The sequence below is a fragment of the Pogoniulus pusillus genome, chromosome 10 (genome assembly GCF_015220805.1).
Source record: "Pogoniulus pusillus isolate bPogPus1 chromosome 10, bPogPus1.pri, whole genome shotgun sequence".
NCBI classification, from domain to species: domain Eukaryota; kingdom Metazoa; phylum Chordata; class Aves; order Piciformes; family Lybiidae; genus Pogoniulus; species Pogoniulus pusillus.
The window spans coordinates 27,467,215-27,489,873 of NC_087273.1; the positions used below are offsets into that span (position 1 = coordinate 27,467,215).

At 39.7% G+C, this 22,659-nt stretch overlaps 1 protein-coding gene across 1 annotated transcript in view; it reads left to right on the plus strand.

The window, feature by feature from the left end:
• The window catches only part of GABBR2 (gamma-aminobutyric acid type B receptor subunit 2), a 662,133-nt gene that overhangs the window by 432,166 nt on the left and 207,308 nt on the right, over window positions 1-22,659 (plus strand). The window contains exon 12 of the mRNA XM_064150058.1: window positions 10,564-10,671. Within this exon, the coding sequence (XP_064006128.1) occupies window positions 10,564-10,671 (108 nt within the window). The remainder of the gene's footprint in view (window positions 1-10,563; window positions 10,672-22,659) is intronic.

Below are 22,659 nucleotides of genomic sequence, written 5' to 3' on the forward strand. Positions count from 1 at the left end.
TTCAGAGTGGCTGGAGAGCAGCTAGGCAGAGAGAGACCCTGGGGTACTGGTAGATAGTAGGCTCAACATGAGCCAGCAGTGTGGCCAGGAGAGCCAGTGGCATCCTGGCCTGTATCAGGAACAGTGTGGCCAGTAGGACGAGGGAGGTTATTCTTCGCCTGTATTCAGCACTGGTCAGGCCACACCTTGAGTCCTGTGTCCAGTTCTGGACTGCTCAATTCAAGAGAGATGTTGAGGTACTGGAACGTGTCCAGAGAAGGACAACAAAGCTGGTGAGAGGCCTGGAACACAAACCCTGTGAGGAGAGGCGGAGGGTGGTGGGGTTGTTTAGCCTGGAGAAGAGGAGGCTCAGGGGTGACCTCATTGCTGTCTACAACTACCTGAAGGGAGGTTGTAGCCAGGTGGGGGTTGGTCTCTTCTCCCAGGCAACCAGCAATAGAACAAGGGGACACAGTCTCAAGTTGTGCCAGGGGAAGTATAGGCTGGATGTTAGGAGGAAGTTCTTGACAGAGAGAGTGATTTGCCATTGGAATGGGCTGCCCAGGAAGGTGGTGCAGTCACCATACCTGGAGGTGTTCAAGACTGGATGGGGCACTTAGTGCCATGGTCTAGTTGATTGGTTAGGGCTGGATGATAGATTGGACTGGATGATCTTGGAGGTCTTCTCTTCTAAGCTGGTTGATTCTATGATTCTATGAAATCTCAAAGTTGTGGAGCTGGCTGTGAGGAACTCTAGAAGCAGGGTTTTGCTTGTGAAGATGAAGCAGGGAGAGGGAGAAGATGTATGAATCTTGTCTGTTTATTTATTTCTACTTTTTCTCCCCTTGTCACTTCAAGTTTTCTCCATTTAACCATTCAGGGGAGGACTAAAAAAGAAATATCTAGGCAGTGCCATCTGTGATGGTTTGGGAGTTACCCACACATCCCCACCCCCCTTATGAAATCACCCAGACTAGACTCATCCAAGATGGAAGTTAAGGAATGAAGCTTTATATTCACAGCTTAGTACAATATATGAGCAGCTATTTACAATATATACAGCTATAGACAGAAATATACAAGTCAAAGGAAATACAGAAAGACAATACCTCTCACAGAAATCAGAGTCCCCAGGAGGAGCTTCCAACCACCCTTCCACCTTCTTTTCACCCCTCTACCTTTCCCCAGAGTTTCTGTTACATGCAAGGTGAGTTTGGAGGATCGACAAGGGGGGTTAGAAAGCAGAAGGATTAATTACACAGAGGCAGCCCAGGGGAAAAACACAGGCTCCAATAGAGACTCTCACACACTGTCTTATCTATGTTTCATATTCTTGTTTTTATACATCTCAGAGAGCCTGTGAGTGAAGTAGACATCACCATTGTTTCCTTTTCACAGCCTATAATCTAATTTCTCTCACTAATGTATTCCAGTTTGTCTCAAACTAGCACAGCTGTCTCAAAGGTGTGGCTGTCTTAGTGTACTATGGAAAAGAGCCACTTGGACTGGGTCCTGTGCTACCAAATAACATCTAGACTTGGTACTTGGTTAGTTGATGTGTTGTGTACCCTATATGCTATTCAGGCACTGCAATAGGTCTTGGGTGCTTTTCCCCTCATTTGCCTAATTCTTTTCCTCAAATTATTTAATTTCATCCAGGATTAAAAAAAGCAAGAGACAGAGGCTCAGCCCTAGTGAACTGCAAGAGGATTTGGACCTCTGATCCACTATTTTGTCTCTGGAAGCCACAGTCATTGTTTGTATTTTTAGTCTGGCCTTTTTCATTTCACTTGTATTCTTTAGTTTATTTCCCATTTAATTGTTTAGCTGTTAATTTTAATCTTCCTTACTGTGTAATCAGTTCCATAATTGTTCTCACTGTCGTGCAGTCTGAGACTGAGACTGCTCTCACTCCTGTTTAATTCAGAGGCAGTTCTGTTACTGAGTTTAACAGAAGCCTGATCAGCTTCTATTTTAGTCAGTGACGTTTCTTGAGAGGAAAAAAAAAGTAGTAGAGACCGAAGTTACAAGGTTGCATAGATCTTCAAAGCAAAAATATTTCATATACTGAAGGAAATATACCACAGCTTTGCAAGAGATTTATTAAGGTAATATTTTTAGAATAGTTTGCCTTTTCTTCTGTAAGACAACAGACAAAGTTTAAATCTCCATTACAGAATCAGGAGCAATTGTAATATCTTTTACGCTACCATTGAAAAAATGCTCTGAAATATATTAAGAAATCACTACAGGAGATCTCACAGCATGTGAAGAACCACTGTATGTAATTTATGTGGGAACAGCAGGGTTCAATTCTCTAATGTTATTGCCACTTAGGTTTCACAAGAGCTGTGCCAGTGCTACACACATTCTAAAGAATGAGTTAAAAGTTATAAACATGTGTCAAAAAATATTTTAGAGAAATGAGAAAAGAATACTTCAAACATATTAACTCTTTCTTTGTGTCCTGCCTGTGCTCACGATAGAGATTTTGCCATGGTTAATAGAAGCAGGCTCAAGCCCTAAGTTGAGGTGACACATTTTTGTTTGTTGTAATTATCCATTATATCCCCAGTTTGCCATGAAAAATAGAAGGTACTTCATTTTCAGTTCATGAGTAGTTCACAGAAATCAACAGAACTGTCTACTTAAAGATAATTGTGCTCTCCAGGGCTGAAGCCACAGTGTGATTTATACTCACGTTTGCGGCTTTCAAATGCCTGAGTCTCATACCAAGGTGCAATGAAGATGCCCAGCAATAATGCTCAGCTGTAGCCTAACAGTTGTGAGCACTGCAGCTTCCACCTTGTGGCACATGCAAAACTGGCTAATTATTAATATTCCTAAATATAATCAGTCTGACTCTCATAACCCAGGCTGGAGAGCGTCTGGAGTGCTAAGTTCTTATGAAAGATTTGAAAGCATTTATTTTAGAAGAGACCATTATGGTTAAGGTCTTGAGATAGTAAAAATGAAGCTTTCAAGAATCTTAAAACTGTGTGGTTCCTCTGCAGGAACATGACCTAAATGATTTGCTACCTGGAGAAGAAATTGTTAAAGAACCAAGCTATTTCATTCAAACAAGACAGCCAATGGTGTCCTGGCCTGTATCAGGAATAGTGTGGCCAGTAGGACAAGGGAGGTTATTCTTCCCCTGTACTCAGCACCGGTCAGGCCACACCTTGATTACCGTGTCCAGTTCTGGGCCTCTCAATTCAAGAGAGATGTTGAGGTTCTGGAATGTGTCCAGAGAAGGGCAACAAAGCTGGTGAGGAGTCTGGAACACAAACCCTGTGAAAAGAGGCGGAGGGTGGTGGGGTTGTTTAGTCTGGAGAAGAGGAGGCTCAGGGGTGACCTCATTGCTGTCTACAACTACCTGAAGGGAGGTTGTAGCCAGGTGGGAGTTGGTCTCTTCTGCCAGGTAACCAGCAACAGAACAAGGGGACACAGTCTCAAGTTAGGATGTTAGGAGGGAGTTCTTGCCAGAGAGAGTGATTTGCCATTGGAATGAGCTGCCCAGGGAGGTGGTGGAGTTGCCGTCCCTGGAGGTGTTCAAGAAAAGCCTGGATGAGGCACTTAGTGCCATGGTCTAGTTGACTGGCTAGGGCTGGGTGATAGATTGGACTGGAGGTCTCTTCCAACCTATGGTTCTGTGAAATAACTGTTATGGGGAGGGGCGGGGGGAAGTCACCTGGAGAGCTGATAAGAAGTTTGTAGGTTTTTTATATAACTTGTGGAAATTCCTCATGCTGATATTTGGTTTTCTTTATTCTTCATTCCGAGTCTTTAATCCCATCTTCTTGTTTGCTTGATGCTAGCAAACTGTATTGGCGTAACAAACTTAAAGCTGTAACACACACACACGAAAAGGAGAATATGTATATATTAAATTCAGAAGGTTATCTTCTTTTTTCTTTTTTTTTTTCTTTAAATTTAAGAGGTGTGGAATACATCACTTCCTCCTTTGAAATGTTTATTAGCATTTTCCTGAGCTCAGTACCTTCCCAGGCAGTCTTCATCAGTTGATGGCTGTGTGGTCTTCTGAATGCATATGCAGTGTGGTCAAATATGGGAAACTAATGGAATTTCTTCAGCAGTGTAACTTTGTACTGTGATGGTTTGGGTGTTCCCTGCCCCCCCTACACTTTAGAAGTTAACCATACTAGACTCAGCCGGCTCTGGGAATATAAATGAAGCTATTTATTTACAGCTAGCACAATATAAGTCAGATATTTACAGTATATACAATTATATACAGAAATATACAAGGTAAAAGGTAATACAGAAACACAACTCCCCTCCCAGAAACCTGAGTCCCCAGGAGGGGCTCTCAACCACCCCTGCACCTTCCCCCTGCCCCTCTCAACCTTACCCCAATCCTAAAGAAGAACAGAGGTTCAGCCAAGAGGTTAAGAAGCAAAGGTGTGTGGAAGGTGAGGTTAGGGAGCTGCAGCTCAGTCAGAAGCCCAAGGCAGAGTGTGTGAGAAAATGGCAAGAATGTTATCTAAATGTTTTCATTTCTTCCTCCCAAACTCCTTTGTGAGACTCTGAGGGAAGTGGACATCACCATTGTTTTCCTTTCACAGCCTATGATCTAGTTCTCCTCACCAAAACATTCTAGCTAGCTTCAAACTAGCACATGTACCTTTCATCAGTTCAACCCATTTTCCAAAACAATTTTATTTTAAAAAACTTAATATAATTGTAGTAGTGTTAAAATAAATAATTTAAAGTCAATTGAAATAATATTATTGTTTATCTGAAAGCTAACAGCACCTAAAATAGAGACAGGTTTCTAGGTTTCATTCTTATGGCAAGTAAGCAAGGAGAGAGTTTAACTTCTTTTGTTCAGGATGTTTCTGATGCTTTCACCACTTACTAATTTCCCTTTATTGACTCATTTGCAATTAGATGTCTTTTATTAATGAATTAGTTATAAAATCAAATAACTTGTTAGGTCTGTCACATAGATAGAAATAGCAGCAACTTTACTATTCATGCAACAAGATGATGGGAAAGGTGCAGATAGGTTTGTGTGAAGAGATTAAATAGCAGCTAGCCAGCTAAAACTTGAGGTTTAGAGGAAATAGGATGCAAATGGAAGTAACTTTGTATGAGGCTGTTATACTCTCCATGCTTATTATAGGATGGAAGAATAGTCTCACTTAAAAAAATATTGGATAGGTTTAAAACAGACATATTTTGCTGCAAAGGGAAGTTGAAAAGAAATGCTTCCACAAGACGTAAGGAGCACCTTGTTCAAAAATGCAGTGACTCTTTAGTTGAACCTTACAATATTTGTTTACACTCCTTACAGCATTTGTTTAAACATTAATGTTTGACAAAGGTGGGATTTTTATTAGTTTTAAATAAATGCCATATCTGTTCCAAGTCTGGAAAGTGACTCAGAATGGCCTTTTATTTTGTGCAGTCACTTTTAGTGCTTAATGTTTTTCAACTGAGATGCCCATGAAATAAATGAGTTTTGTGTTTTTTCAGTTATCACGAGTAATGTGAAGAGCTTCTGTCAAGTAATTTATTAAAAGGACAAGTTCCAATCATGGGTGCATGCAGAGTGTTTTCAAAAATAGATCCTAACCCAAAATAGTGGAGGAAGTATAATAAAAAGAAAAGACCTGGGAACTCACATTTTAACGTCTGCATAGACATACTTGATTGTGGTATGCCAAATGATATTATCTTCTTTGACATGAGTTGTCTTTGAATGACAGAAAACAAACAAAACAAAAGAAATCATTAGGATTAGTGCAGTAAGCCAAAACATCTTGTTAAAAAAAAAAAACAACCAAGAAATATAAGCAGATAATTGGATGGTGTAGCCTAAAATGAAGTGAATCATAGAATCAACCAGGTTGGAAGAGACCTCCAAGATCATCCAGTCCAACCTAGCACCCAGCCCTATCCAGTCAACTAGACCATGGCATTAAGTGCCTCATCCAGTCTTTTCTTGAACACCTCAAAGACAGTGACTCCACCACCTCCCTGGGCAGCCCATTGCATGGCAAATCACTCTGTCTGTGAAGAGCTTCCTCCTAATATCCAGCCTATATCTCCCCTGGCAGGAGGATGGAATGAGGAGTTTTGTAATGACCTAGGCTTTTAAGATAAAGATAAGCAACAGTCATTTTTACGAATAAATCTTCTGCAGAAGCATAGGAATAGCTTTTGCATGAGGAGGGTGATCATTCTTGCCTTCTCCCATTGAAACACATCATTAAAAGCTTCCAGCATGAGAGAATTACTGATCATAGCCATGGCATAAGATGATCATGGTGTAACATCGTGGTCACAGTCTCCAGTTATTGCTGTTATTTTCACCGTTGTGCTAGTTTGAAGCAAGCTAGAATGTTTTGGTGAGAAAAACGAGATGATAGGCTGTGAAAGGAAAACAATGGTGATGTCTCCTTCCCTCAGAGTCTCGCTGAAGAAGAATGTAAATATTAGATAACACTTTGGCCATTTTTGTCTGCACTTTCTGCCTGGCTTCTGACTGAGCTACATCTCCCTAACCTCACCTTTGCTTCTTAACCTCTTGGCTGAACCTCCATTCTTCCCTAGGACTGGGGTAAGGTTGAGAGGGGCAGGGGGAAGGTGCAGGGGTGGTTGAGAGCCCCTCCTAGGGACTCAGGTTTCTGGGAGGGGAGTTGTGTTTCTGTATTACTTTTACCTTTATATATTTCTGTATATAATTGTATGTACTATAAATAACTGCTTGTATATTGTGCTAGCTGTAAATAAATAGCTTCATTTATATTCCCAGAGCTGGCTGAGTCTAATCTGGGTATTACTAAAGTGTGGGGGGGTGGGGGTACATCCAAACCACCACAACGGTGTTCTTTCAAATGAGTGGAATTCGGAGGTATAATGCCCTTAAGACTAGGAATGGGCAGATTAGATGAATTTGAGAAGCCATTTCTGTTTTCTAAACGTTTTGCTCCCCTGGCTGCCTTAGTGAATTCTAGCAGACAAATTCCTGGTAATTTTTTTTTCAAAATTAAAAATCATCTGAATCTCACCATCTCATTTCCAGCAACAACAATCCCATTTTGACAACATCTCCTGGTCTATTTAAACTAGAATATTCCCAGCATAGCCAACAGTTATATTATTGCGATTTGCACAACTCAGATCAGAAATACATAAAACATTTTGAACCAAACATGCTAGAAATAACAATTTTTTTCCTGAATATTGGCTTAGAAACAGATTATGAGAATAATTGCATTTTTGACTATTCCAAAGAAGCGATTACTGTTTCAGTGAGAACAAAACACGGAGTCTTACTAGGGACATGAAAATACCACGTATCTGTTTGATAAATATATCACTGAACTGTACACAAAAGAACTGAATACTTATTAATAGCAGCAAAAAGATTGAATGCTGAGTATGGTTATCACAGCTCAGTTAATGTGAGGGCAAAGATTTAACTGGCTAATATGAACATGTTGATATGAAACATATTTTTAAATCACTCAGAGTTGCTCTAACTAGGGTTTTACTGAAGTCATTGGCATAATGCATGATAATGAGTTACAAGGAAAGACTTAAAAATATTTAAGTTAAAAGAATACTTTACTGACCTTTGTTTTTTGGGGTGTTATCATTTCTTTTTTTCAGGGCTGTGTGCAAGAATGTCACAAAGTGACAAAACTCACATGGTTTGACTCTCAGTTGTTGTACTGGTGAACTATACATTCAGGGTCAGTATCAGCAATGCTACAGAGTAAACCACAACATTAGATGATAGTTAAATATTAGTTAATGCTCACAGATTTGTAAACAGCTTCTAGACACAATCCTAACGTTTTCTAACAAACACAAGTGCTGAGTTATGTGCAGGCGCTTCCTTCTTGCAGGACTTGAGGAGAGGCTCAGGGACTTGGGGCTTTTTAGTCTGGAGAGGAGAAGACTTCGAGGGGATTTGATAAATGTTTCTAAGTATCTGAAGGCTGCCAGGAGGAGGAGGAACAGGCTCTTCTCACTTGCTCCCTGTGATAGGACAAGGAGCAATGGGTGTAAATTGAAGCAAAAGAGGTTCCGGCACCGCTTCAACACAAGGGGGAACTTCTTTACTGTAAGGGTCACAGGGCACTGGAATAGGCTTCTCAGAGACGTTGTGGGGTCTCCTTCTCTGGAGACTTTCAAGGCCTGTCTGGATGTGTTCCTCTGTGATCTGTGTTAGGTAATATTTTGGACTTAATGATCTCCTTGGGTCCCTTCCAACCTCTAACATCCTGTGACGTGGATTTACCCTCACAGCCTTTCCTCTGGGGGTACAGGTACTCCTACAAACACCTGTCCTGCAGGAAATCTAAACTCTTTTCCTTTGTGCATATCTCTGCAAACTAGTAATGCTCATGCCATGGAGACAGCACCCACCAAGTTCACACTTGTACATTCAGGGTGTGTGTCCCTCCATGGTAAGCAGTGTAAATGCCCTCTCATGCAGTTTTGGCTGTCCATTTTTATACTGTTCTTTCCCAAAACCCAGGGTTCTGCGTGTACTTTTCTGTCACTAATTCTCTATTATTGACCAAATGAATGTTATTTATTTATTTCTGTTAAGTAATTTCCTGACCCTTACTATTTTGTCGCTGCATTTTGAGTCAGTTATCTTTAATTTTAATCTGTAATGCTCGCTTAAAATAATAATTCTGCTGCACACCAGAATTTTGGTGGAGGAAAAAAAAGACATTTTGGATATGAAACTGGAAATTCTGAAAATGTCTGGAAAAGCAAAAACTGGATAACATATTTATAAGTTAAATATTTATATTATCCCTAACGTAGATAATAGATCCCAAGTCTTGCATCTTACTACAACATCTAGTTTCTCATCAGTATGCACGTCCTAAAGTTACAAATTAAAAGTCTTGACCTCTCCAGAGATCCTATGTGAAACTATGTTGATTTCCAGTGGAAAACAGTGCTTTTAGGTCAGCTGGGGACTTTTTTTTCTTTAACCCTGTCCTAGAATGTCCTGGTTTTTGTAAATCAGATTGGTTTTATAATGAAAGGCAGCTATATTGGCCCACTATACGTGGTCAACATGGGCAAAAAAGAAGGCTGGCCTGCCTTTGTTCTGGCTTTTACTTCCCTGGTTTTAGTCATTGTCTCTCCCTCAGTTCTTCCATCTCAATATACACTACATTTTATTTTGACTTCTTTGTTTACTTTTATGCAGTTTCCATTTTTGGCAACTGGCCTGTGTAGAGTCTCTAGAGGGAGGGGATTGTTCCACCTCCTGGTGATTTCTCAGGCTCTCAGGTTTGGCTGTAGGCTTCCAGCTCCCTGCTGTGCCTCTCACATGATCCTTCACTTGCTATGTTCTTTAGTCTCCGGTCCCTTTTTGGGGAAGAAAATAGTCTGTTCAGGGTATAAAAGTTTCCAAACAGCCAAACTTCCAGGATAATGAAAAGAGAAACTTCCCACGAAGTAAGAAGGGGCTATGCAGATCTCTCTGCAACTGTGAAAGGCATTGGCTTAGTCTGAAAGTGAGGACCTAACCACAAAGATGCTATAGGCAGGTGGGAAATTGCACAAAAATCCTTTGTAGCTTGTTTTCTGTCCTCCCTGCTCAATTGGAGGCTTTTAAAACAAGCAAACAGCAAACACAAAACCAAAAACCCACACAAACCCAAACCAAACCAACCAAAATCCCCAGAAAACCCACCAAACTCTGTGAACCTCACTAGGCAGAAAATATCTGGACAGGTCTGAGTCAAAACTGAGGCTAGCTCAGGGTTCCATACATTCTGTGTGGGCTTGCCATCTACCTTTTTTTTGGGGGTCCATATTGTACTATATTTGATTCAGATGTTGTCCCTGAGGTCTGCCCACCCAGGCTATGTCTCTGTCTTGTCATTTTCCCCTACATGATCATTTAAGATCTCCTTTTCTTAACTTTCCAGAATGCTCAGGATCTGCATTAAGCAACACCTACCTCACATAGTATTTCCTCTTGTTTGGTCTGAATAATTTCTCTACCTCTCTATTTCTGTTCAAAATGTTGCTATTAATGTTAGAGTTCCACACCCTTTTTATGTTCTTAGTCTCTTCATTTTCTCCACTAGTTCCTTACTCTGCACAAAATGCAGTAAAAGTGGCAAAAATGCAGAATATTGTAACAGAGTTGTTTTATTATATATGGAAGAGATTGTTGATTCAGCATCAAAGGTGAATTCAGCATCAAAGGGAGGTGGTGGAGTCACCATCCCTTGAGGTCTTCAAGAAAAGCCTGGATGAGGCACTCAGTGCCATGGTCTGGTTGACTGGCTAGGGCTGGGTGCTAGGTTGGACTGGATAATCTTGGAGGTCTCTTCCAACCTGGTTGATTCTTTGATTCTATGAAAGATTTTTTATACTTGGAGAGGGCATGGCGGGAGGATTAAAAAAACACTGAAATACTGAGCGAGACGATTCAAAAATGTCAGTGTTTCTGTGAAGTTTTTTTCTCAACATCTTGAGAAGAAAGTTAATTGAAATTCTGATACCCACATTGTCTGCTGAAAATTAAATGGGTTTATCTCTTTTGTTTTCTATATGTATTTATATTTTTAGGTCCGAACATGGATTCTTACAGTGGGATACACAACTGCATTTGGAGCAATGTTTGCAAAAACATGGAGAGTTCATGCCATTTTCAAAAACGTGAAAATGAAGAAAAAGGTGAGGGGAAGTAAACTGTTTTCTCATTGCCCTGTTAATGTAATGTTCTCGCGGGTTTGCTGCCTTTTGTGGATGGCCAGACTTGCTCTGACTCTCTTAAAGTGTCTCTTACACTTTGTGAAGGATAAATTTGGCAAGAGATGGATCCCCTTGTGTTCTAGCTGGTCTTCAGAGGTTAGAGGGAATAGGGACAGCTGAACTTGTCTCTTAATAGATACACCATTTGTTGCCTTGACAATAGGCCCAATTCCAGCTACCTGAACAGCCTGCCTGTTAGGTCTGACCACATTCAAAAGAAGCAGTTGAGCATATGAATAGTGCAGTTTATTTACATGCAGCATATGCAGATTCTTTAAGATGGCTGATGATAAATGCAGTAAGCTGCAGATTAGCTCTGTAGCCCTATAATGTGCTTGCAATCACAAACATAAAGTCTCCCAGGGACACACTTGGCTTGGTCAAGGTCGCAAATCTTACCAAAAGGCAACTCTTCTGGAAGGGATGCAAGCAGCAGCACAGACCACCAGATACAGGGAGGTGGTGGAGTCACTGTCCTTTGAGGTGTTCAAGAAAAGCCTGGATGAGGCACTTAGTGCCATGGTCTAGTTGACTGGATAGGGCTGGGGGATAGGTTGGACTGGATGATCTTGGAGATCTCTTCCAACCTGGTTGATTCTATCCTATACTCATCTAGCCTTCTGACAGTGTCACATTCACAGATCCTGGATGGTTTGATATTGAGGCTTTCTTGTTCTTTTTAGTCTCAGAGGTGGTGTTAAGCATGAGGCCTTCAGTCTTTGTGTCAAGAGGCACACAGTGCAGATTTTGGTAAGCTATAAAAGTGAATTTGGATCTTCACTCTTTTTTTAGTATGTTTCAGCATCTAAGGGTCTCCTTCTGATAGATCCATAGCTGATATGAAATTCTTTCTGTGTCTGCTTGGGATACAGGTATGTCATGGAGGCGCCCACAGAACAGGCATCAGCATGTACCCAAATGTGCAGATTTGGTGTAACCAAAATTGCCCTGCACTTCAGATGTCAGTTGGGAATATACTACCACACAGCCAGTTAAGACTTAGCCTTAAGCTTCAAGGAATATTCTTTCTAGAAAGAGGAACCAAAATGTGTGTGCATGCACTTGTGAAGGGGGAAACCTTCCACTCAAGGGTACCCAAAATATGCATATGCCAGTGGTGGGGTGAGGACACACTCAGTCCACAGAAATATCCTTAGATGGTATTCCGTTTGGAGGGCAGAGAATGCAACTGCCTGGCTGCTTGCTTCAAGGAGACCAACTCAAAATAGCTCTGTAGAGGGATGCTATTTATGGCCTGGGCCCAAGTTGGACTGTGATCAGTTCTAGTTAACTGGAGAACTGAACCCACAGGACCACCCAAAGGTAGGGTGAGCCTGGTCATGGAGGTGCTGGTTAATGTCTGGGAGGTGCCAAGCTGATCTTCATCAGCCTCTAGCAAGCCTTGGTCCTTTCTCGGGTGTCTGTCAGGCTTTTGTGGTTTTGTCAGAGTGCTTGTACCTGCCACCAAGAGTTACCCCAATGTTTCTCATGGATTGATATCAGGAGGCAAGAGAAAATACACTTTATAAAGTTCCTATTTCTAAATTTACTTGAAATTGCATAATCTTATCCTAAGAGCTACAGTAGCTGTTGCCGGCGTTTTTAGTACAGCAAACTTCTGTAGTTTAGGAATAATACAACACTTCATATAGATATTGTTCCTTTGATATTTTTCCCATGGAGCTCCTCTTTTGCACATTAAGTGCATCTAATCAGATGGCTTTATTTAAAAATGAGAAAATCAGTGAATAGGAATATTTCAATAGGAAAAAAGCCATTAAGAGAAACGTGCATGAAATGGCAAAACACAATTATGATAGAGTAAGAAGTGTTGTATGCAGTTTAACTATGAGCTGAATAGATTTATTCGAAGTTGTAAAGAGTCAATTCCACCCAAAATAAGTAGAATGGTATTGCAAAACCTTGTCAGATTCTTCCTCTGTTTCTTTCCCTTTGTGTGTGGTCATGTAAAAGCTGTACTATTTATTTTTCTTTTTCCTTTCTTTTTTTTTTCCCCCTAGTGCTATGTTATTTTTTCATCAGTTGCAGCATACAGGGAGTTGCTGTCACCACAAGGTAGACCTTTCCCTAAGAAGACTTGGACTTTAGATAGAGAGGGAGTTAACTCAGTTCCTAAGAGGATTTATATCTCAGGTTATTAAGGAAATACATGCCATGGCCAGAGCTGGAGTTAGCACTCTGGCACCTTAGCAGCAAAACCATCTAGTATTTCCCTCTAGTATTCAGTTACATCACATTTGCTTAACTGTTTGTGAATTTAAATCTATATATAACTCTTGTAAAAAATAATGATTAAATGACAAATATCCTTTTAGTCAGTTTTAAGATAAGAAATTTCTTTGCCATGGAAGTAGAGACCATTCTTTCTGCATTTATGCAAAGAGCCCACCACAATCTCTCAGTTAATCCTACCTATTTTTTAAAGATCTTACATTTCTTGTATTAAAGGTTTTTAACCAAAGCTGAGCCAGTATTTTACCATCTTGCAAAGTTGAATTTCATACTGCAAATATGTTTTCAGCTACACTGGTAGAAACCCCTGTAAAGTTGTGAAGTTACACAAATTGCTGCCAATGTAGCACATAGAAGCACTTAGTAACCTTTATTATCCTGAGAATTTTATAATTTCCATACTACATATTAATCCAAGTAGGTACTTCAGTGGACTGTCACTTAACTATTTGCTCTATTGTTTTTGGTAAAAAATGTTTTTGGAGTTTCAAGATGCTACTAAGTATTAAAAGTAATTGTCTAGACTGGATGTTAGGAGGAAGTTCTTGCCAGAGAGAGTGATTTCCCATTGGAATGGTCTGCGTGGGAAGGTGGTGGAGGCACCGTCCCTGGAGGTGTTCAAGAAAAGCCTGGATGAGGCACTTAGTGCCATGGTCTAGTTGATTGGTTAGGGCTGGGTGCTAGGTTGGACTGGATGATCTTGGAGGTCTCTTCCAACCTGGTTGATTCTATGATTCTAAACATAATCATCAAATTCTAGATAGTGCCTGTTCTTCAACAGGTCCACTGACAACTGCAATTTGCAATTGTTTATTCACAGCTGGATGTGAAAAATTATTTAAGATCAATTAGGAAGACACTAACCAGTATAAGGGAGATAAACTTTCAGACATCTGAAGGAGCTGACCTATGAGATGCTTTGCTTGGCCATAAACATCAAGGCCATTAGGGTACTTTATTCAATATTCTGGAATTAAGTAAATAACTCATTTTGTTCTGTAAGCTTTAAAGGATGGCTTTCAGGATAATCATCTTGTTTTGCTTTATTTGGATGTCCTGCTCCAGAACACAAGCATGAATCACAAAAAGACACTGGTTTTCTTAATGTAAAATAAATTACCTATCCACTATGAATGTTTCCTAGTTACACATTTCCTGTCTTTGATTTGTCAGGATAGGTAACACTGTTTTGAAGAGCTGATTGAGAAAAATGGCATTCTGATGTCTTAAAAGGCAGACGTTTTTGTTTTCAGTAGGTGTACTTTTCAAAGTATTTTTTATCTGTAGAAGCAGAGACAGTAGAAACTTTCACAAAGAGTATCTAAGCAGATAAATAGGCAAAGGGAGACCTGGATGAAAAATGACATAATAGAGCAGATTGATGTTTCAACGTGAGGAGCACAAAGTTCCAAAATTATTTAAGTACTGTAGATACTACTCATTTGTGATCACTTCAGTTTCCATCTGTATGTGACATTTATGTATCCCACCATTACCTGTCATCCTGAATGTTTTCATGAGTCTCAAGTTGTGCTGGGGGGGAGGTACAGGCTTGATGTTAGGAGGAAGGTCTTGACAGAGAGAGTGATTTGCTGTTTGAATGGGCTGCCCAGGGAGGTGGTGGAGTCACCGTCCCTGGAGGTGTTCAAGGAAAGCCTGGATGAGGCACTTAGTGCCATGGTCTAGTTGACTGGATAGGGCTGGGTGCTAGGTTGGACTGGATGATCTTGGAGGTCTCTTCCAACTTGGTTGATTCTATGATCAGGAAAAAAATCCAGACAGAAATTTCTTCACACAGTGGAAGAATCTCTGTGTGGCCTTTGAAAATATTAGTTCATTCATTTCATGAAAGTGAGTATTACAAAGGGAGAAAAGAATGCCATGAATGAATCTATTTATCCTCATCAGATAGGGCAAGCTTGCTTCCAAACTTTCACTCAACAGTCAAGAGTTCAGCAGGACTTTGTGAAGAGATGAGTGGATTTCTGCCATGTTGTGAGACTGAATATGATGTTCAGTAATACACTATAGCTCCATTTTAGTGCAGTGAAAAGTGGAACTCAATGATTTAGTGTCTTGATTTTTGTTAATTTCTGTTTATGAAACTCTCAAAAATCTTTATTTGCACCTGTTTTACATCCACTCCTTTGATATTTGGGGGGAAAAAAAAGATAATAAAATAACATTCATAATATACTACTTCTGCTATCAGGCTGCTAGCTGTCAAATTTTGCAGGATTCCCAGAACTCTGTTACCACCTTTGATCTTGCTGGGGCTCAAAGGAAGCAGATTGTGAATGTATTAATTTTAGCTCTATCTGAAACAGAAAGGTACAAGAGAATTAATTTCTGTCAAATGAAAATTACAAAATCAGTAGGGGGAAATAAACTTTTTAAATTTTAAAGAGGTTAGCAGAGATAATGGAGATAGAATAGAACTATTATTAAAAATAACTATAACACTTATAATTAAGGTGCAATTCTGGTTTCAATAAATCTCCTTCCTGTTGGCGTGGGCAGCAGAGCATCTTCTGCACAGTGAGAGATGGAGACTGCTTTTGTGTTCTTCTACCCAGTAGTAAGACTGGCAGCGGATCAGAGGGAGAGAATATGAGTTGCAGAAGAGCATGTTGTGTCCTGGGGAAGCTTTAGCTAGCTGAACCATTTCAAGAAGCCATCCCTTCTCATAAAGTTTAGAGGCTTGTAACGCTGTCTTTTTTTGATGGGAACTGTACTGTCCTAGGTTTGAGTGGACATTAAAACAGTCCTACTTAGTGATTTCTCCTTCATAGCTGCAGTATGCCAAATAACGACCATTCACTTCTGAGAGTAAATAGCAGTAAGTTCAAAGCAGTGGTATTTAAAGTCTCCATAAGCTTTATATATTCTTCTAGAAAGACAAGTGTTTGACCATTTGCAGGAGAATACAATAAAACATGATGATCTGCTGCTTGTTGCAGTTCATGTTTGAAAGTACTTCTCAGTTGACATTGCCGTGATAAGATTGTCTTACCCTTAACATTGTACATTCTAGATCTATTTGTAGCTTAATTTTTAATTTTGAGGGATGTTATCAACATCAGGGAGGAGAGGGGTGTTGTCAGTGTAGTCAGTTACTACTACCACTGCAGACTTCTGGTGGCAGATGTCTTTTATGTAGACAGTGTTGTTACAAGGTAAATACAGAATATAATTGTCCAAAGGATGTATGACAGCATCGTTTCATAAGACTTGTGCTGCTATATTTTTGCCAACATTATTCTACCCATTTATGACACTTCATAAACTCTTCTCTGTTCTTACATTTACTGTGTGACTGTAGAGTTATCACAGAAGAGAAATAATTCAAGAGCTTAACAAGGATTGAGAAATGATATTATCAGTGTCACAGAGTTAGAAAGCAACAACAAACCACAACAGAGAAAAATTACTTACCAGTCCAGCCTGACTTAGTTATTCCTGCCAGGCTGCAGTCTGGCAAACCTTTTGTTAAATCCAGCCTACTAAGGCCTTAAAAGACTTCTGAGGAAAGCTGTGGTCTTCATGCATTGCAAAGATGAACAGGAGATTGTACAGCCTACTTTGTTAACAATAGCACAGGGAAGGGAGGCTGGCACTGTGAGGAGTCCGCAAGGCCAAGAGTTCAAGAGCAAAGAGGCTGAGAATGAGAAATCAGATCAGCTCCTTCAGGCTTTGGGGGGAACAGGAGCCCCTCTGGATAAAAATAACAGAGAAAATTCTTATCATTATAGAATCATAGAATCAGTCAGGGTTGGAAGGGACCACAAGGATCGTCTAGTTCCAACCCCCCTGACTTGGGCAGGGACACCCTACCCTAAATCAAGCTGGCCAGAGCCTCATCCAGCCTGGCCTTAAACACCTCCAGGAATAGGGCCTCAACCACCTCCCTGGGCAACCCATTCCAGGCTCTCACCACTCTCATGGTGAAGAACTTCCTCCTCACGTCCAGTCTGAACCTACCCATCTCCAGCTTTTCTTCATTCCCCCTAGTCCTGTCGCTCCTTGATATCCTAAAAAGTCCCTCCCCAGCTTTTTTTAGGCCTCCTTCAGATACTGTGGGAAAAGGAGTTGAGAAGAGACATTGAATTTAGAATTCCCAGAGAATTAAAATAGGATTGGGAACCAGCAAAATGTTCAATGGGGCAGGGACTGCAGTGAGCAGTGGTCGAGAAAGCTGAGTATAGTGGTCCATAGAGGCCAAGTTTGAGATTCAAGTGACAATCTCCAGTTAAGATATTAGGTCTGGTTTAAAATTAGTTTAAGCTTGGAATTTGGAGGCAGGATGGCAAGCCTGAAAGGTAGGGATATAAACTGGAAAAGCAACATAGGAGTTTAAGAGGAGTAGGAGGAAAGAAAAAGTTTAAATTAGGATTGGCTGTAATGGTTGCACATAAGTGTGGGCAGAGCATAAAAATTCAGCAGAGGATTTTAGGGTTTCACTGTTCTTTTTTTTCTGCTACTATGTATCTGTAAAGCCTAGAGGCAAAATATGTGCCTTGTCTTCCTCTTAATGCTGTTGTACCGCTCACTATAGCTAATAGTTGCTCTTTTAGCTCAAGCTGATGAGGTGCACAAAGATCTAAAGGTTCTTTATGCTGATGTGTGCAATGCTCCTTATAATTGAATTCTCTTCATTTTAAAAGAATGGGCTAAAAGGCTTATGTTTGGCTAAAAAGTCAATCATTGAAAACCTACAGCTTGCTAGGATCTCTGCAATGTATGTTTGTTACCCCATTTGCATGATTAGGACACCAGTGAAGCCTTGGTTTTTTCTAAGATACCCATGTCCTGGCAGGGTGAGTCTACTCTGTGCATGCAATAAGACTTTATAGTGAAAGAAGCAGCTTTCTGTTGCAGCCTTTTCCACCCAAACCAGAAAATAACATATAATGGAAAAGGCAGTAGGACTTATGGAAAAGATTGTCTCAGGTTTAAGGCAGCTAATTGCCAGGGAGGAAACATAATTAATCACCAGAATTGTTTATTATGCTTTAGAAATCACTCTGAGCCCAGCATTCAGAGAAGGATAACACTTGATTTTCAGAATCAGATTTATTACCTGAGTGAAACAAAACAAGAATGCTCAAACTCTTTAGGTCATTGCCTTCCCACTCCATTTTTTAATATGAATTTGGCCACCCCACCTCTGTTATTTGTATACTTAATGATCCATAAACTGAGGCACATGGAAAACTGGAAGGAATGAGACCATCCATGCTCTTTCTGTGGACATGCATGTTGCTCTGAGCAGCCCTCTTTGGGCTCGGAAGTGGTTGACTGTGTGCTTTCACCCCTTGGTACCAGCTGCAGGGAAGCTGTCAGTACCTGTGACTGCACAGAACGTCCCTGTGGGAAAAACAGAGAGAGGAAAGCAGCTGGAGGCCACATGGTTACAGGTTTAAGTGCTGCTTGCCTTGTCCTCTCAACTTGTCACTGTTCATTGCTATTCCCATCCTTTATTTCAAGACCTCGTTGAGAAAATCTATAAAATCAATGTCATCTCTAGTTATAACTTTTTCTATAGTCTATTTTTTTCAAGCCACCTATGGAATTCAGAATTTATTACAATCTGTAATCTCTCTTACAAAAGTCTTATAGAGGTTTTGGAAAGGATATTCATTATCTTAATAATTTAAAAATAGATGAAGCAAAGTTCTCCAGACACACCAACGGAGGTTTTAAGTCAGAACATCATAGACCACATCTTACTTACTTGCTCAAGTGCCTTTCTAGCTATTCATTAGCATAAATGTAGTTCATATTACCCAAGCAGTTCTTTCTGTAACAACTACTATAAAATATTTTTCCAGGTCATTTTTCAAACTGTAAATATTTATACTTTTTAGGACTTTTTTTTTTTTAATCTAGCTAGAGCTTTTTGTGTGCATAACAAAAAGCTCTGTGCTGGATTTCCTCTAAGATATGCATATATTTTAATAAGTCTATACAAGAGGTCATAAGTCTGAAAGGGAGATGTGTCAGGATCCAATGATTTGCTTTGGGTAACCATACCAACAGTACAACGATCCATTAGGGACCATCTGCTGCAAATGAACCAGCATATGGATACCTAAAGAAATGTTCAGCATTATTATTCAGTCTTTGAGAGTAAGAAAGAAGACAGTGATTTGAAGTTTGCTTATGACTCGAATTATTATTTCATTATGAATATTTACCACCACACACCAAGTAATCCATAATACTTACAGTGCAGTGTAAATTATTCAGGTATAGCTTCATGCTTTATTAATACAGTACTTCCAAAGTGATGTAAGTGGATACCCTTTATTTTCCTTTTTTCCCCAAATAGATGCAGCTATAAATTTTAAGTCTAAAGCTTAAAAAATAGTCAGTGTAATCCTAGAATCCATGTTTAGACATAAAATAAGCATCCTGTTTTTATAAGAGCTGATCAGCCCAAATGCCAGCCAGGGAACAATAGGAGTCACATTTCTAAAATTTACATTTCATATAAATAGGGATTTGGAAGCTGAATCTCAGGCTCTTGTGACAGAAGGAAGTTGAGCTAATGAAATGTACATCTAGGAGAAAAAAAAAATCTCCTTTTGAAGTAATTTATATATGTAAATTTCTACATGGTACAGTTTGATAAGGCTAAACCTCTGTAGTAACAAAAACAATGAAAACTGTGCGAAATGTAACTGCTTATCAATGGTACTACAACTCTAATTTCTATGTCTTATAAGACTAATGGATGACAGAGAAATCAAGAACATGTTGCTGTACAGCACGAGGCAATTTCTTCCTGAATAGCTTGAAATTGGATTGTAAATGTAATCAAGTGCATTGATGTCCCCAGCTATTTGGTAGCGATGTAGTATGCTTTCCCACAGACTTGTTCATTAAGGAAAATATTAAAGTCTAGGTGTTTTAGTGTTATCTCAAACAAAATCAGACCATTTCTTCCAGACTATTTAAATATTTTGTGCACTCTTTTCCTGAAGATTTGGAACACTTGCAGCACTAAAAATGAGAATTCATAGCCTTAGTAGAAATTCCTCCAAGCTCATGTCCCATGCAATCTCAGGCTCAGCAGATGCATTTCTCTCAGAGGTGAATTGGACCTGCTGTGTTGATGGGATACGCAGTTTCTCTCAAGGCAGCACATCCACTTATGGTAGTGAGCAGAACCCAGCACAATGCTGAGGTTGTTCTGCAAAGCAGTGTATACCATGAATGGTTGGTGCTAATGCTGTCAAGTTGGATTTAGTGCCATTTGGGAGTTTAAGACTACAATGTTTCTCATTTTTGTCCTTTCAAGGGTAGCTAGTCATGTTACATCACTCAGTGTGTTCCTTATTGCTGGATTAGCAGTATTAGTGAACCAATCATCTCTGCATTGTAGCCGTAACTGAGGCTCAAGCTTCCAAAGATGAGGAATTTTATAGTGGTTTTTTTTTAAGCTATCACTGAATTCCTCACCTTCTCTTAACTCTATAAAGCTTCTATCTTCTGCTTCCACTAGGGAACATCACCCTAAGATGTTCTTTCTTTCATGTCGAGGGAAGATGTCATCCAATCGCATAGCTTCTCTTGGCAGCAAGGCATTAAGTCAACACATCCACATTTGCAATGCCGTTTTTGAGAGGATGAGTCTGTCCAAAGATGCTCTGCAATTATCCTGAGCATGAGTCAGCAAAGACTCATTCAAGGAATATGTGCTTTAGCAGGCTAGTTAATGTAGCTGCCCCATCCTCAAAAACAAGCTCTTTGATTGTGACCAATTGTTTGCTATTATTGATAGTATGACACACTCCAGTATCCTGGAAAGCAGTAAAAGCAGATTCTCAGACTGCAGATGTCATAGTAGGTTCTCACATTTTTGGTGCATAAATAAATATTAATATATTTCATCAAAATAACCTCTCAGAGAGTAAAGTGTCTTAAGCCTAGCTTTTTATCACCAGTGATTTACTAGTCTGTCATGGGTTTTTTGTTTATGAGCATGAGAGACTTGGATTATTCTACTTTACTCTTTTTAAGGAAAAAGGGCAGTAAAATAATAATGCTCTTGCTGAATTGGAGAGGAATGCAAAAAGGTCATATTTAAAGATGTGCAGGAAAAAATTAATGAAGCCTTAACACGAAATACACGAATATATAAGAATTCCCCCAAAACCTTACCTCTCAACCAGGCTAAACTACCAAAACCCCAGTGCTTGTTTTCTTCCCGCCCCCCAATATTGTCTCCCATTTAGGCTAAAACAGGTATGAGTTGCACAGCTAGAAATTTGCTGCAGTTGTAGCCTTGAAGACCACAGCTCACAAGGTAGTCCTGCATAGTCACCTAGATAAAAATCCTTCTGGAGAGCTGAATAGAGAGGGAGAAAAGAGAACCAATTGACTTTGCTGCCCACTTACAAGGTGTTGGCAGGATTATGGGATTGAATAACAAAACTACAACATCCAGGGATGACCACTCCATGCCCTGGGATGGATTTTGGTCTCTGTAGTTTTCCTGGGAACCTGGGATCCCTCAAACAATGACATAGTAAAAAAAAAAGTTGCACTAAAATATGTTTGAAATACTTGAATTGACTCCTTATAACTACCTTAATTGCAGTGTGAAAAGTGTTCCCAATAATAATCATAGAACCTATTATAGGAAATACTCATAATAGCTGTTGGGAAAAAACCCATTGTGGAGTTATTTGGAACAGTGCATAATGTGTTAGCAGTAATCTTTTTTTCTCATTCTGTTACACAATAGAAATTAGGAATGCATTAAAGCATATTTCTCTAAAATATTAATGGCTTTAATAACTCAAACCCAGATACCTCCTTCAGTCTGCATACGGCAAAGTTCACCTGTCTACCACTATCACCAGCCTTGCGGCACCATCCTGCTTGTACTGATCCAGTGAATGTAGGGGAGCAATCCTAAGGAGTCTGTTATCACTCTGGGAGAAATGAAAGCTGGTTTATACAATGGAGATAATATTATGAAGACAGGTTTAGGAATAGTTATATGTTTTTATTTCTCCAAAGCCTTGCAGACTTTACATTTTTATTTCCCCAAAACTGTTATTTTTCTGTTTCCCTTCTGATTCAGAGGGAGGGCTCCTATCAGCGTTATTTCTGCATGTACCAAGGAGAGGAACATTTGGTTTCAGATTTCTGAGAGCTTCAATGATTGCTGTCAGTGCTATTCATTTAATTGAATAAGGTGTAGGAAGCTTCATAGAGGGATTCTTCAGAGAGTTGCTCTCTACAGATTCCATCCCAGGAGTCTGGGAAAGAGACAACTAAAGAAAAAAAGTTACTGAATAGCATTAAGTATTTATCTTGCTAGTGCCAGAAGGCGAGGGATAGATCTGTCACCTAAAATGGAAATGGTTGATCTGTATTAGGAATCTATTTCTATTTAAGAATTGCCTTCTTAAATAGAAAACTCCCTAAATTTTCAAGGAAAATGAAAGTATGTGTTTCTTTCAGAACTGGTAAGTAGGTGCAAAAATTCTTCCAGACCTGCTGTGTTTCTATGAGATAGGACAAAACAAAACAAACAAAAAACAACCACTGAAATTTAGCTAATAGTACTTCCTTTAATCTTATTTTTTTTTCATTCTGACAAAGAGAAGTTCCTGTTGACTCTGAAAAAGAAAAAAGTTAGGA